The sequence below is a fragment of the Lissotriton vulgaris genome, chromosome 3_1, assembly GCF_964263255.1.
Source record: "Lissotriton vulgaris chromosome 3_1, aLisVul1.2, whole genome shotgun sequence".
NCBI classification, from domain to species: Eukaryota; Metazoa; Chordata; class Amphibia; order Caudata; family Salamandridae; genus Lissotriton; species Lissotriton vulgaris.
The window spans coordinates 1,607,181,452-1,607,199,122 of NC_141689.1; the positions used below are offsets into that span (position 1 = coordinate 1,607,181,452).

Here is a 17,671-nt window from a genome sequence, read left to right on the forward strand (position 1 = left end):
TTGAAGTCCCCTGTTATCATACAGTCAGTTAGGGGATGGTCTCCGGCTAGATGACACAGGCCAGAAATTAGTTTTGACCTCTTCTCTCTTGCACTTGGTTTGACATAGATGTTAATCAGCAGGAGCGAGCGCTGCGATCTCCAGTTGCCGATTATCATTCCTTGCAGCCAGGTCTCTTGGAAGGTTATTGGGTCGATGTGCCCTTGCAGTTTTACTGAGATGTACAAGGATAGACCACCCTTTGGTCGCAGTACACGTGCTCTATGCAGGCCGGCTTCATGAGCTCAATAAAGCTCATTATCGGACAACTCTGCTCATGTTTCCTGGATGTTGAAGCCATTCAAGAAAGATAGTAGATTGAGGGACCGTGATTTCTGCTAGAAGCCATTGATGTTCCAGGAACACAAGTATAACTATAATGGCTCGGCGCGTGGGGGCACATGGGGTCGATTCAGTCGGTATGTCTGCGGGACAGGGATGATGGCAGCCGGCTCCAATTGTTTATTGAGGGGTTGTTTGTTGCCACTCTTCGCTCGTGTGTGGGGCATTTTTTTTTAAATTGAATATGGCTCCTTCCTGCGGGTCTCTAGGGGAGCCTGGGGTTTTGCCAAGACCAATGGATAGCCGGTTACTTTTAAGGGACTAAACTTGATGCCCCATGTGGTGAATGCCTCTGGATAGAATCTGCGAGACCCCAATATGTTTTCTCTCTGCTGCATGGGGTCCATAGGCTATAACCAAAAGTGTGGGAGCCAAAAGATCTACTGTGTCTAATGAAACTCTAGGCACGACAAAACTCACAGATGTGCCTAAACCAATGCCAGAATTAGGGGTTATTTTCTCAAACCAACTTCTTTAAGTGGAATGAAAGGGCCTAAAACTGCACACCAGCCTCTCAGATTAAAAAAAAAAAAAGAAAGAAATTTGAGACACTTTGAGACTGGGGTTGATTAAGTAAGCAAGAATGCAATATAATTACACGTGAACTACCGTTATCAATATTATTTTAATTTCACTTTGAATTTCGGGCGTGTTTTATCAATTTCAAAGATAATCTTGAAATCTGCACAGGAGGCGACTCGCCAGAGGTCACTGGGGTGTGCTAACAGCAGTGCCAAATCGCACGAGTATCCCAGACGCTCATCCTAAGCATAATGCTGAAAAGTTTCATGTAGGTCAGAAGTGCAAAACGTTAATTTAGGGTAACTGTGCACACCAGGATGACAAAAATATGTAAACGGTAAATTTTTCGGTTTTCATGCTTTAAAATATTTTTCTTCTTAACAATATCAGCTGTTTAGTTTAGGTGAATACATTACTAGTGATCTGGTAACATCAGAGACCAACAACTGATCTGCCCAGAGGATAAGCAAGAAAGGTCAAAGCATGAGGGCATTCTGCACTGTGTAACCTGTGCATTGCCATACGTACTCTGGTGGGAGCTACTGTATTTCGTTCTTTTAATAGAAAAACTAAGACACAAGATGCCAGTACAAGTGGGAACAGAACACAAGACACCCATTTGGCAAACAACTACATCACAGAAGTCTTGTAGCCATGCAGCTTCATTCAAGCACACAGGCTCCCCCTTTATGTTTACTTCTATAATTACAAACATAACTGTTTGCACTCTGTCGTAAGTACAATGTAACACACAAATAAATAAAGACACAGAATGCACATAATTCCATAACAAAAGTCTCTCCCCCGTCACGGTTTGAAGAAGCATAACAGAAGCAAATACAATACAAGCCTGGTTACTAAACGCACCATTCAGCCGGCAACATTAATATTATCAGTGCTGTTGATTTGGTCATAACCTCACTGAGTAGAGGAATCACAGGGTCTGATAGACTACTCTCTAAACCAGCCAGTTCGCAGCAGACTAGGCTTAACATCACAATAGAAAAGGTGGCGGGGTTTAGATAAGAAAACACAAATAATTCAATGGGTAGAAAAGAATAAGATATAATTCAAGAAAGTCTTATTGTAAGATAGAAACACATTTTAAGCTTAAACACAACAAAGCAAATATAAACCAATATATATTAATCAGCATCCTATAAAACGGTTAGAATATAGATTTATTTTCAATGGCTGGTGGGATTCAAGAATGGATAGGAAGGTTAAGCAAAGTGCCTGGATAGCCAAACACCATTTAAGAGAATGGCAACATTTGATCAGGGCACATCTCTTCCATCGCTCAGGCTTCAACAGTGGCTTTGTAGGGTTATGTGGGTGAAATTTCACTTGCTGACCCAAAATACAATGACAGTATGTTTCTAGAGACAAGTGGATAAAAGACTAATGCAGTGAAACCTCCCGCATTGAAAGTCTCACCCCACCACCCCTGTAAACTTAATCTACATTAGAACTAAGCCTTAGGAGAGATGTGGTGCAGGTCAAAGCAGTGCATATTCTCTCACGATGGAGTAAATAAACTGTGAAACTGCATGAAATTATGGACTTAAAAATTTGGAGTGTCTTCTTACTTTGAACTAAGGCATATGTGACTGAGCGGAGAAGCAAGGCGAAACAATGAGGGCAATATTCAAACTGCCTGGTCAAAGAACACCCAGGGATCTTCAATAAGTAAATGACGAAACCAGCCTCACACAAACACATTGGTGGGGTTATTGTTCGCGAATGTTTTTTGCATAGTGAGTCACCACTCCATACAGGAGAGACATTAGCAATCCAATGAACCAACACTTCAAGTGGCTCGCAACTCGTGAGATAAAACAGACTTCAAACTTTGCTCAGTGAGAAGCGCTCCAACCAGGACGTTCGGTACAGAAGAAAGCCCACACTTCTGTCCAAATAGGGAAACTCAGAAAGGAAGGCAAACAAAAGGTCATTGATCTGAATAAGCTATAGGTGACCCTACAAAGTGCACAGGAGTTGGTCTGGGAAACTGTGCTGATCCTTCCAAAAGTGTTTGAGCAGAGATGCCTTGAAATCTTCAGCAAATCCAAACAGTCTATCATCTATTTTCTCACCTCCTTTCTATCTATTCTTTCTTTCTATCTATCTTCATATATCTATCTTCCTTGTGTTAAGCAATCAAAGGGAGGTTTCTAAAAATCAAGAAAATCAAAGACATGGCTGGTTTTATGGTAGAAAGCACGCAATTGTCTCAGGTAATCATGGTGCAAGGATTAAGGTTGCCCACACCCCTTGCAAAAAGGGCGGATGCCCTCACTTTGGTCAGACACACACAAAAAATAATTGGGCATATGGTACAGAAGCCCTCTGACATACATTTCTGCATTCAATAAATACATCGTAAGTGATGCATTGAAGCTACATTTTCTTAAAGCTCAGGGCACACTCGTTTGTTAATCATACGCTGGGAATTATGAAATATAATCAGAATTTACCTTCACAACAGGTGCCAACTTATAGAATGAAGGAAAGCAAGCTCAAGCGAAAATTGAGGATACTGAACACTGGGCAATCTAACTAAGAGTTACCATCTTAGGAACATAAAGCCAACTATGATTAGGGGAGAAGGCAATACTTGTTATGTCAGATCTGCACCATATTAACCCCTCCCCTGCTGATGACGGAACCGCTCCGTCATCAGCCGCGGTGGCGCTGTGCTGATGACGGAGCGGTTCCGTCATTGCCCGCCCGACGCTCCTGCGCGGCACGAATTCCGCGCCTGCGCTGAGCGTTCTATTGAGCGGGCGGGGCCATGACGGAACCGCTCCGTCATAAGCACAGCGCAACCGACGCTGGTGATGGAGTGGTTCCGTCACCAGCATGCGCCCGCCACATTTCCGCCCCGCCCCCTTAGCACTGCGGCGAAATAGCCGCCGCAGTGAAGGGGTTAAACAATGTGAAGAACTGCCTCTACTTACAGCCAACAATATCAGTATTATTACAGTGTTTATTGGGACATGAATGCTGCTGAGGGGAAATAACTAACATGTACAACCATATCATATCCGAGTCAAGCCTAAAGTATATGAGAGAAGGTAAGGTGAAATCGAAAAGAGAGGTGCAACATGATCTCTCAAGACGAGGAATGGCATGGAGCCTGCCATCCCACTATGAGGGTGGCAGGAGAAGCTTGGTTTAAGATATACTTCAATGATTATATTGAGAATTCATACAACCCCCTTATAGAATAAAAAGATTTGATCCGGAAAGGTCCTCATATTGCCCTAGCCACACAAATTCTGCTGTCTTGCTCTATTTTATGAGGACTTGCCTTAGGACACAAATAGTATGGGATACTATGGGATGAAGACAGGATTTATGCCCAAATATATGACTATTTAGTACTATTCCTTATAAAAAGAGAGACTTGAGCAGGGAAAGATTTATCACGTGGCTTTAGTAATTATAAAAGAGACTGAATTCAACAATGGATTGAGGCAAAGGCTCTAAAGTAAAATGTTGAAGGAAACGTCACTTCAGAGGGTGGACCGGATGCATGGTGTGAATTGTTAGTCTCCACCCTGGAGTAAAGTCATGTAGACTGACATGCATAACTGGTAGAAGACACTGGAGAGAATGACTAATGAAGCACAACACCGACTCTATGCCAGCATACAACATGGATGGGCTAAGTGGGAACCCTAGATGTGGATACGGTAGCGTTTCGATGCTCCGTATGAGTGAATGAAATATACTTAGTAATATAGAGAAATGCTGACAGGGATCTGTGAGTGCACTTTAAAGTCCCAAGTAAATGCACTGCGAGTTTGGAGTTGGTTTTTAAGTACGAAACTGTTTGCTGAAAACAGTAACAAAGGTTTGAAAAAAAACCCTGCCATAGGTGTAAATGTTTGCAATATTTCAAATGGTGGCTAAGTACTTTGCTGTTTTGTTAGAGTGAACGCATAGTGAATCAGTGAACATGGCTAGAATATAAATCAGAAAAGTTGACCAGACCTTAAGGAGACACAGAATATTTTCTGTGGAATCAGCTCTTGACGACATCCAAAACATGAGCTAATATTCTATGATGTAGACCTGCAAAATCTGAACAGTAAGTCAAATGAGGCATTTATCCAGATTTAATTATAAACGTGGATATATTTGTCAATCTTAATTCGGTTTTGACAACCTTAAAAAGATACAAACCAGCAATACAAGTGACAGCCCAAGAGTAAAACACATTAAAGGAGACATCAAATAAACATAGCTGCAAAGTCAACCACAAATGGAAATTAAACCAAATACGAACTTCTGGAAAGTAGAGTCTGTTGATACTTATGTAGAATAAGCGTGACCTCACAACGCTTGAATGATGTACGTCGTCAAGACTGAACTCATCAAGTACATATAACGGTAATCGTACGCTTGTGCATAGTACAAATGAACTGGAAATAAAATCCTTATTCTGAGGGTTCTCATCAAATAAAAGCACACCCTGGCAACACATCTCATACCTTACTTAGTGTATCTCGCAAGAATCTCCAGAGGCAAAATACATTTCCAAAAGCAAGAAATGTTGGATCACCTGAGATAGCAAGCCTCAACCGCAACTATTCACAAGTCATGGTCTACATAACAGTCACACAACATGAAAAGGGCTCAACGTAGCGTCAAACTGCTTTACCATCTGATGTTCCTTCCGCAACATAAAATAAAATAGAAGAATTTTCAAAGAAACACATTTATACAGGGGACTATAAAAAATAACTCTCCATAACCAATGAGGTGTGATATAGTCAGGTGCTGCTTATTATTATAAATGCTCGGCTTCAGTTCGGCAAAAATGGAATGCCTCAGTGACCAACCCATTTCTTTAGCACACGAAACTTACAGTAAGAAAAGATATAGATTAACACAAGATGTTAATGCTAATGCTTTTTTTTTACATGTAAACCAAAAGGCCTCAATATGATCAATTCAATATGATCTTTTTTTGTTTTCTTGGCTCAGGTGTCATTTCATATTAACTTAGATTTTTACTGTGCAATTGGGAGTAATATGACTTTGGGAGAACCAGTCAGCAGTGTGTGCAAATCACAGGCTACTGAACTGCTATAAAGAGCAGCAAACTACGTCTAACAAACAAAGGTGAATGCCCTAAGATTTTAAAATGGAGACGTGAAGATATGATTGGCGAATGACTCAAGATCTAGAAATGGTAACCCTAAATATCTTTTTTTTTTTTAACCATACCAGATAAAGGTGGTGGTCCTCAAACAGTTGGTATATGCTATGATTCCATGAGTGTAATCCATTGTACAATGCATACCCATGAGCCCCTGGTCAAAGGTACCTCGGGTTTAAAGGCCATCCATGGAGTATCATGGAACAAGAGGGATGAAGTGTGTACACTAATCAAACAACCTGCAACTGGGAAATATGGGATCAGTCGATCAGAAACAACGAGGTAGGACTTTGAAACACACCATCAGCAAAACATATTTGGTGAAAACAAATACAAAAACACAATAACTTGTTTATCACCTAAACCGAATGCATGCAAACTGGTTGAGTTGTTTGGTACAATACCTGGCAAGAACTTCAAGCTTTGGATCATCTGTCTTTCCTGAGAGAAATCCACCATTAGGTGAGTCATGCTGTCGCTGGCCTTTGGTTTCAAAGAAAGGCGGAAGGCAGCGGCCATTGTAACCCTAGAGCCAGGAATCAATATGCAAAAGGTTAGTTACCATCCAAAGGTAGCAGTTTACTATTTTTGCAACCACTTGAGGCTTATGGCGAGCTGCAAAGCAGAAGCAAAAGGACAATCTTACAACAAACTCACACCAAACACCCAGTTCCCTCGAATGTCCATTGAGCAGGCTTAAGTTAAAAAACAAGAAATGCATAATTTACTTGCAACATTTTATAATAATTAGATATTATTTTTGATTTGTTGATGTGTGCCACAGTTCATGATTATTGCAGAAGACAACTAATGGTTAGTTCATGTTATAGCTTACATAAAGCTTGACAGGCGTTTGGTGCAGTTTGTGACACTAAGCCTCAACTTAGCGCAGATATGCCAACCAAAAACCACGTAAAATATACACTAAAAACAAGAAGCCTCCTTCACCAAAGGTCTCGCTGAAAGAGGGTTAGTGTGCAGTAACTGCATAGTGAGAGATTCATTAAACAGAAATTACATTTCCCCCTGACAGAGGCAGCACAATAGGGACAGTAAACTAGAGATAGTGTACAAAATCAAAATATTAAATATTAACCACGTCACAAAGAAAAGATGCCCGGTTAGCCCGTCTGCCTACATCTCTATCTTTAAAAATACTGTAGCCCTTACTTTCACCTATTCTTCTCTCACACCCACCGCTAGGGGATCTCCAAGGATGCTCCTGAGTTCAGATTACGTTTTTACAGTGCCACACAAAAATAAAGGTAGGATGTAAAAGAGACCACAATTTATAGCTAATATGGTGTTAGCTATGCTGTTATAAATGTAGGGCACAATCTCTAAAGGATTCTTTTCAGTGGGGTTTGCTTGTAGAAAATTAAGGAAACTGTTTTTTTTGTGATATAGAGTAATATCTCTAAAGTAGCTGATACGGGCTAGAGCACATGCAGTGTGGTGATCCATCAGTATACTAGAAAATGCAGGCGGGAGCCGGGAGGATTGTTAGATGGATGAAAGGATGCCCATGAAGTACATTAGTTTCTAACCTAGCTCACCCTCACAGAAGATCTGGCACAGCTTTGTCACTTGCCCGGGCCCACTGCTTGGGAGTGAGGTACGCCATGTTTGCTTAAGACGTTTAGAATGCAACAGTCATTTGCAGAGTATGTACCCTCCCTCACAAAGGAAAAATACCACTTGCAATTATATTTAAATTATTTTGCACTCATTACAACACTTCCAAACATCTTTAAAAAGTATAGTAAAGATGGCCACCAATAATCAGCTAGGGTGGTGAACAGGCAATGCTGCCCCAAAGAGAATCAGCATATTTTCACTCTCTTTTAATGACCGAAGTTCTCACACTGTTTGGACAGCAGTAACATGTCGCCCGTTTCCAGCTTTCTTGCTGGCACCCTGCCTTTCCCCACAACAGTCTCTAAATCTTTGAGTCAACTGATGGAGTTCTATATAGTTTTGTTTTGGTAAAGCATGGGACTTTGTAGGATTGGGATTTAATCAAAGGTGCACTGTCAAATCACAGTGGAGGGAGGCTACTGCCTTCACACAATGCAACACTGAAGGTTGGTGAGCGCTGAACGATAGTCAGTCGAACCTGCATTTAACCTCTAGACACGGGAGAGGTTTCTACCAAAAATGCACTCACTGCTCCATGGTAGATGAGGAGGGTGGATCACATATCACGATGTGGGGCTGGTACTGTTGACCCCCTCGATATGTTTTGCAGATTTAAACTTTATTACGGTACTTATTTTAAGGAAAAACATGCATCATGAAATAACATGCTGGTTGCTGAATGACGTGAATACTATTATCTGATTTTATGATTGTATTAATAGGTGTTTTGTGAGTGCATTGTTTTTATGTGTTTTACATTGTGGTTTTATGGTCTTACATTGGACCGAATAAAGATATTTGATGATGACAGTAACAGCCAATATGAACATTTGGGTTATCTTTTTTTAAACCTAAGATTCAATTTCTAGAGGTGGTTATTTACACTGAACTCAGACTAGAAGGAAACAGCCATCCGACAACTTAAGGTTTCATACATATTGCAGTTAGAAGGTCTGTCGACACCCCAACCCTAAAACTGGAGACCCTTTAGTTCTGGCTGCTACTAACCAGGTACACAGATGCCACTACCCCAAACAGTTTGTGGATAGCTATTACTGAGTTACAGATTTCCCATCTTTGTGTCTCCAATTGTGTTTGCAATCAGTGCAAACACATCATGACTGTTTCACTACCAAGATGTCAACGCTCGCGCTTCATCTTCCCAATCACCACAATAAAATTCACAGTACTACCACGACCACAAAATATGCTAGCACCTGTGCAGATAGGAAAAGAGCATGCAGCTTAACTATATCTTAAAAACACAGACTCAAATCAGGGAAGCAAAAACAAGGAAATGAAGATTTAGAAATACCCATGGTACGATCATTAAAAACCTAACCACTATAAACGTACCAAATGCAGATCCACAATGTTAACACTCTGACACACAAGCTGTCTTTATAGTTAGCAATAAATGAAGAAAAGCACCAATATAAAAAAAAGCTGTCCTCAAGAAGAGCCACCATGCACTAAGGTGAAAAAGGGTAGAATTACTTTAAAAACAACTTGAAAGCAGAGTCGAACTATCCTCATAAATAAAAAAAAATGTCTGGTTTGATGACACAGCTATCTGCGTGTCCTATTACCACCAGCTTTTTAAAATGTACCTAGTAGGCTTTGGCTCTGCTCAGAGAAGCATTCTCTTTCCCTTTAAGCACAAAAGATCCTTTCTGTGAATATATGTTGTAAGCCAGTCAGTGAACTTGGCTTACACTGTATTCCAAAGAGAGGGAGCTTTGTGGTGGAACGTGTTGGAAAAGGGAGACCTAACACCAAAAGAGTACAGCAAACTGGGCATCTATCTCACTAGTTCCGACATGACATGGACTTATTAGGAAGAGCCGGTAGTCAAACCACTGTGAAGTTCATGTACAAAGACCTATAACTCACTACTAGAACATCTCCCAGCAACCGTTATTGCTTTCATAGTCTGGGCATGTGCACATGCTACCTCGAATAGCCTCGAATAGCCGTCAAAAGCCTTAATATAGTCTCAGTGAACAAAATCCCATAATCGCAGGAGGCTTGTAAAATGGGTCTTTGCACCCGAAAATATCCTGGGTCCAACAGAACAGTTAAAATTTGAGCAGGCAGTCGCATTAACACTGCATCAGAGATTTTCAACACTAAACTTTGTGAGGGCCTAATCCTTCAATGATAACACATTGAAAAAAAACGCAAATTAAAAAATATATTTGCTGTAAAACTCAAATATTGCAAGAGCCACTAGAATGCTGTGCTTGGGAAGACCAAATATGAAGCCGGGTTATTCAAAATATAAAACAAATAAGAAAAACGATGTAGTTTTGTGATCGTATTACTACATTATTTTCAAATTTTTACACACAGTAATACTGTGTGTGCAAAGAGTTTACCCTAATACTACCAATTTCAACACCAGAATACAGCAATAAGCAATTGAAAGATGACCAGTCAACCTTTGCGACAGGACTTGTTACGCTGCAATACCTGTCGCCATGTTTTTAGCAACTTTGGATCTATTTGAGCTAGAAACTATTTTTTTGTTGCAATCTGCAGATGAGGCAGCAGATGATGGATTGTGTGGCAAACCCATAAGGATGCAGAAAATGCAACAGAATCGCCTAATTCCAGTGGTACGGAATATAGCCACATACAACCGGAAGCTGGCAATGTCATGGTGTCCACTGGGTAACAAAATTAATGTATATTATGTAGCGACGACGGGTTATTACAATGTGTAGATAAACAAAGTAAATGCTGACGAAACAATAGCTTTAGTGACAAGTATTCCTCCAAATAGTTGCTTCGGATGTCAGCAAAATGGAACTTGGAAAACATATGTTTGTTATCACAGCTACGAAGGGTGGACACACAAGGCATATGCAATTTTGTGACATTTGCCGAGGACCTGCCTACTGCAGGAAACTAAGATGTTGCGTATGGAGGGCGGTTTACAGTATGAGGTGCTAGGAGTATGTTCAAAAACATTTCAACTCTCATTACTACCCAAAGTTACTTACGTCAACAGTAATTTCTCAAACAACTACATTTCAGAGTCATTGCTCGAGGTTGCAGAGTATTCATGCGCGGTGGCACTCAGCAAGCTAGAGGTATCAGGGCCAGTGCCAAACTGGTCAACTCCTTCAGATTTGCAGGAAACAGAACAAACTGCCATTTTTTGCACAACATTATTTCACAAACAAACATTTAGACAATGAAATTAATAAGAATGAAAAAAAGGTGTTCTTGTACCATACCTATCCTTGATCTGTCGGGCGGCCTGGGTGCAAGTCAAGAAGAGAGAAGGCGATTAGTGCTTTCATGCAAGTCTGGACACCAGGATTTCCATGCTAGAAAAAGTTAAGAGTACAAGATTTCCCCGCCGTTTACCCCGGTTTCCCAAATACCCCCTACACACACACCTCTGATCATTTGCTTAAAAAATCTTGTGCTTAAAGCATTTATTAATAAGGGGTTATGTGGGCGCAACAAAGCAGATGTTAATACAGAGGGTTAGAAATGCAGATATCCAGGAGGATACAGAACAAAAGTAACATCAAATCAATTTGCAAGCAAGCGCATAGAAAAAACCGCAGACTGGCAAAAGCTGTAATGCAATTATGTTAAACCATCCATGTTAGACACATCAACAGATTGGGTTATTCAGGAGGTAAAATGCAGTTGGGAAATCAAAAGAAAGCTGTTCATTTAACAAGAAATAGACAGGTGCTTCAGGCTGCAAATACAAGTAAACCCCATCTGTCAAAATTCATTAGCTCACGTAGATGAATAGGGTCTGACTTTCTCATCAATGGAATAAACCAAGCATGGTTCCCACCCATGGAGTTCATGAAAGCCTGGCAGAGGAAGGCAATGTTCAGTTTGTACGGTGTCTACTCTATAGGGGCACACCGGTCTCCAGCTACTGACAGAGGCTGTTAGCGAGTCATACATTTTGGACCTGATCCTATTTCTTACAGGGGTATTTTCTGGATATTAGAGGATGCACCTCACCAATCATATGGCGGCTCTCATCATCACAGGTACCTTTCCTCACCTTTGTATGCATTATACCAGCCAGGTGGACTAAACCAAAAAATATATAACTATGGGAGCTCTGGATAAGATAATGCTCTGGACAAGTGGAGGGTTCGAGGTAAAAACTGAGAAAAACGTCCAGCCAGGAGGACTGGAGTAAACCCACCACAGGGAAAACTACAATTCCCATGGTTCCATCAATCAATCAATACGCAGTTGTAAAGCTCAACTCAGTCACCCCTAGGGGTATCCATGAGGTCCAGCACCGGGCTTCTCAGCCATGACGTGCCACTGAGTAACCCAACCGGGTAATAACCATTACATTTTCCAGGAGCAGCTTGGCTGCAGGTAGAGTGATTTGTCATATGTATCTGGAAGACAATTAAAATAAGGAGTCAAAACGCTGCGAATTGCCATGAGAGGTAATGCAGGTATCGGAGGAGGTATGTATCCCGTTGGCGGAGTAAGTAAGGGGGGTTTCTCTACATAGATATGTGTGAGTATTCACGAGAGACCAGTAAAAGATCACAGATTCCGCATATGTATTGGAAAACTACAAACTTTGTCAAATGACGAGAACATGGGAAATGTTGGAGTTAATGAGGGAGGAATGTGTGACATTAAGCCTGCAATTAATGGTGTGTGCAAAGTGGGTCATTCAATCTGATTTTCCCAAAAATATCCTTATGGTGCAATCTAAAGCGTTGTGAATGTGCGGTGTCATTAAGAGGCAGGTGCAGGAATAGATGATATATTAGACTTAAATCGAGACACCGGTAATGGAACTATAGAAATACTACTGAGGTATCATCCTGAGTCAGTGATGAACCAGTTGACTGATGCATTTAGGAACGAGACAAGCCACGTTTACATATATACCTTGTGATGTCATATAATAAAGTGGTTTTTGAGAAATACGAATCACATGCAAAATACGGAAAAAGGGACCCATTACATCGCTTATAAGATTACAGTGCTTACTCTGAGGAGTAAATGAAAGACAGAGCTTTGAAAGCGTGTTTTGATGCTATTTCAAATAAACCATAAGTATGTGACTACAGGGGAATGCCCCTTCATGTCCAGGCCGAGAGAGTCGGATCAGGTGCTAGGTAGGGTAAGTGAGGAGATAACAATGTCTTGCACTGAGTTGTTTCCATACATAGTGGTCAGAATTTGACTACATGTATGTGCAGACTTTTAGAGAACCACAAATTGCTTTGGTTACCTACATTCACATACACCCGACATAGAATGGTAGGAGTCCACGATTCTGAGATTGGGTGCTGCATGCAGTTTTCACCTCAACAAGGTTATGAGCGGTCAATCACCATCGTATCACAATACTGATTGCGCAAATAACGGATATTAATAATTTTTTGTATCTGGTCCAACAGGCTCGAGTGAACAGCATTGACAGCTAGGAGAGTATTGCAGCTCCTTGTTAGAACTCCTGTAGTAGAAGGGATAGGCAGGTAGGGAATATCTAGCCCTGAAGAAAGCTGAATGGCCGATATGGTAGAGTAATATTGTCTAAAACATGTTGGCACAAGTTGTAAAGTGGATGCTAAAACCATTATGTTTTTACTGTTACATCCAGACTGATTGTTAATCATAGTAGAGGTAATCGCTAATAAAAGGAAATCCTGGTTTTACCCTTAGACATTTTTAAACTGGAATCCTGCACTTGTCCAGAGCATTATCTTATCATGAGCTCTCAAAGTTCGTTTTTTTCCTGGTTGTGTTCACCAGGGTGGTAGAATGCCTACCCAGGTGAGGGGAGGCACCTACGATGAAGAATGCCACCATATGGCAAGTGAGGTGTCTCCACTAATATCTAAAAGATATCCCTGTAGGAAGTAGGATCAGGTCCAAAATGTAGGATTCACAGACAGACTGCCTGTGTATTTGTGTGTAGTGTATTAACCCCTTCGATGCTCATGACGAGCTCAGCTCGTCATGAGGCACGGTTGAGCTGTGCTGATGACTAACTGAGCTCGTCATGAACAATGGTAAATCATGGAAAGCAGCACAGGAGGGGAAAACCATCAGCAGCGATGGTGTTAAGCTGTTTGAGAGAATGTGTGAAGGTTAGGAATCTTATTCTTCTTTGGTGTGAAAGAGGACCTACAGAGCTTGACCTGGCTGCTCTGTGCAGATGTATTCAGCAACGAAGATGGACACAATGATCTTTCTGTTTGATGTTATAAAAATGCAGCGATCTTCTGTAGCACCGTTTGCTATTTAAGGTACCCAATCAGTGAAGACCAAAAACAGCTTTCCAAAAAAAACAAAAACCCTACACCCAATGAAAAAAAATGCTAAATATTGAGGTCATTAGTGAATAGTTTTAAGTAACAAGTTCCCAATTCGAGAGCTTAAAATTTTTTTTTTTTAAAGTTTATATAACTGCAGTCGAAACCAAAGGGGGCCTTCCTGCAACCATTTTGTACCTTGTCAAGAACCGCCATATCAGGGACTCCTATTAAGATACAAATATCTCCCCTGGGTCAGAGGTGAACTCTAAATTTGGCAGATGGAAGTCCGTCAAGGTGGCGGATATAAATGTCCTCCTTCTCCTTCAGACTGCACTCAGTCTGACAAACTTTAAATCTGGCACTTAGTGTTTGCTCTCCATCGATTACAACCGGTATGTCTGTGCCGATACTATAGCACGATGGGTAAACTTCTTTAAAAGAGCAGTCTCATTTTAAGACTCACCTTTAGCAAACATCAATATCACCATGAAGCTATTTTCTCAATACTCAGTCAATTGGCTGCACCTCCTCTTTAACCATATTTCAATACAAAAAATGCTAGGAAAAGGACGCAAGCTGGCATTGGTCAAACCTGGATTTGGGTAAATAAGTCTTTCAGAGTTTGCTGGTTGAATCTTCTAAAGGATGAATCGACCAGAAAGGAATGATTACAGAAAGCATGAGGAGTTTGCCACAATACTGTCCAGCAAATATCTGTCAGTGATGCAGGTGTCTGGTATGACACCAATGGTAGGCCACCAATACTGCATTTGCTCTGGTGGAATAAGCATGAAGTTTCTTGGAACCGGAAAATCTCTAACTTTTTTTTATTCAGAATTTTTAATTTCGATTGTCCCAGCAGGTGAGTTCTAGATTGGTAAGAAAGAAAGGCACTGTGAAGAGAATAAGGAGGCAGCTGAGAAAAACCAAGCTGTAATACAGTCCCACCATAACCCTGGGGGCACCAAAGAACAACCAGCGAGCGTTCTAGTGGTGTGAGATGTGGCAGCAAATGGGATTGAGAGGAGAGGAGACAACAGTAATGGTGCTGAATGTCCGGAAGAAGTCGGAGTTCGAGGAGACAAGAGAGAGAGAAAGAGCAAAAAGGAACCAACGATGCACAAAGACGAGGAGGTGGTGACCCAAAGAACAGCGGCAGGAGTAGTGCAACGGGAGAAAGAAATTGTGAGAAAAGCCTGGACGGCCCGGCGGTAGCAGAGACAAAGGAGGAAGAAGAGTTGACCCTCGAGAGAAGTGCTACAGACTGGGACTTAGGGCTCGACCATAGAGCCGTGGCACCAGGCAAGTGGCTCACAGGGATGGGTAAACTACAAGGGGGTGAGTGGTTGTGAGGGAGGTTCTACTGGGACTAACACGGGCTGCGGCTAGATGACACGTGTGCACCGCTGTGCATGTTGTGCACTCGATAAAAAATTGCATCTGCACATCAGCATGAGAGATGAAATTGTAACAACACCACAGTAGTAGAACTGACAGCCTTTATCAAAAGGTGAGCACAAGTGCAGTGTGGGCTCTATCCTTTTAAATAATAAAAGGCCTGTCCTCTAATTCCCCGTCAATTTATCCCGGGGGTCATCACACCAAGACCAGGAAGCCCAAGGAACTCGGCTGAAGAACAAAGAAAGGACTAGTTTGCAGTGGCTACCATTTCCGCATACTGTTAACTGTTGTATTCAGAAGAAGAGAATATAAGTACTTAAAACTTTTAACGCTTGTGGTGGTGTCTGTCCCAACTGCCTGTTACAGGGATATAATGAACATCCATGAATGTATATTATATATCTATATTTATATTTAATCTAACATTAACAAGAGTGCATCACATATACTTTACCAATTCTTAACCACAGCGTGGAGACCATAAGCTTGGAAGAAGACAATCTGACATTCAGTGATAGGCTAGAACTAATCACGACCTACATACTAACCTCAACATTAACCATAATCCTAAAATGACCATCATTTATTCGTGCACTAACCTTAACCCTAACATGAGCCGAATACTGTAAACCTGATCCTAAGTCTGAACCTACTTTCAAAGCAGGATCTAATCCAACTCTAGCGCACTCCAAACCCTACCACTAACCACTAACATAACCTTACCAGCAACTCTTATCCCTCACCCGAAGACTGCGCCCTAATCGTATAATTACATTAAAATTCAAACGTTTACCTTTCAAACCTTTAATTTCATATTCTTCACAAACAAATTCATTTCAGAGGAACGGAACGGCAGAATTTACCAAATGGCCTAGTGTGAATGGGCACAGCACTGCTTGGCAACAAGTGAGTGTTGAGGCATACCACACCTACCACTACCCAAAAGTACATTGGAGACTGGGACTTCCTAGCACTCACATATCATACTCAACAATCTAGCATGTGATAATTCCTGGACCAAAACAGATCTATTTAAACGTGCCGGTCAAAATAAAAAGACCAAAGAGGAAGAGAAGTGTAAGAACTCTTAACCATAACAAAATCTAAAAGATCGATGTCTCGACCGGTGACAACTTCATGTCTACCCGTAGAAGTGACAGTCAGGAAGACCCCCATATGCACATCTTACCACGCTGACGTGCACTGGTTCCTTAGATCAGCAGGGAACAACAGATTGCTTTCCAGGAAGAAATATTAATTGTTATTATCTAAAGTGGCATGTTTACCTTGCCCCTACAGGGAAACCGACCTTCATCCTTGCACAGGAACCATTTCTATCATTATCTGGCACCAAAGCTTCCTGAACAACAGCAAAGATGTAGCCAAAATAATATGGCTGAATAAAGTAACATAAAATAGATGAGAAATGGGTGCAACGGTACTTCTGAAAGCAAATTTATTTATTCCTTTTATACCAACGTCTCTTGGAGGAACTGTATTTACGTTCGATTCTCAAAGCTACTGTTTGTAGCCTAAAAAAAACAGATGACGTCAATTAATCTGTTGATTGGTAATAACGGATCATAAAATCTTTTGAAACCTTTCACAGGAAAGACAACACACTGCAATGAATTAATAAGGGAGACACATTTCCCACAAAACGGCATGCCTAATTAGCATGGAGGAACGAAAAATAACATCACAGTTTAAAGACCATACACTGAATCCAAGCTGTGACCCAGTAATTGCATCAAAGCATTACAAAGAAAGCCATCACCAATAAACATAGAAAAAACACGAGCAAATTCACGCTCACCATTAAAAGCATGTTCCAAAATGAACCCCTCTAATGAAGTTTTGCAAACGCTGGCCTATCCGTAGACCACACATTAGCTGTTCTCACTGTACAAGGTACACTGTGGAGCAGTTTACTGAAGCACCCGTTAAAGGCACACATTTGGTTCACAGTCGTTTATTATGATTTTGTTTGGTTTTATTAATTTGATGACTGTGATTAGTACTGGTTTAATCTAGATGCTGCGAGTCCCTGTGCCAGTGATTAATTTGTAGTTGTGGTACTGCATTTTGTTTGGCAACCTCTACGTATTTCTCATCATTAGACTCTGACACAGAGCAAAAAAATACAGAAACTGGGAAGAAGAGAAAAACTGGAAAACTGACACAGAGAAACCAGGTATAAAAAGAACCTGCAAGCCTGCAATCCATGCAAAGTTTTGGGTAGAAAAAGGCAGACATGGTATTCAGCTAACCATTGAGGAAC

General features: G+C 41.1%; 1 protein-coding gene across 5 annotated transcripts in view; it reads right to left on the reverse strand.

The window, feature by feature from the left end:
* Positions 1-17,671, reverse strand: part of FSD1L (fibronectin type III and SPRY domain containing 1 like) — a 359,379-nt gene that overhangs the window by 193,670 nt on the left and 148,038 nt on the right. For all 5 annotated transcript variants that reach the window (XM_086962086.1, XM_086962083.1, XM_086962085.1 and 2 more), the window contains exons 5-6: positions 10,954-10,976; positions 6,478-6,599 (exon numbers count right to left, since the gene is read on the reverse strand). In XM_086962086.1, the coding sequence (XP_086818212.1) occupies positions 6,478-6,599; positions 10,954-10,976 (145 nt within the window). The remainder of the gene's footprint in view (positions 1-6,477; positions 6,600-10,953; positions 10,977-17,671) is intronic.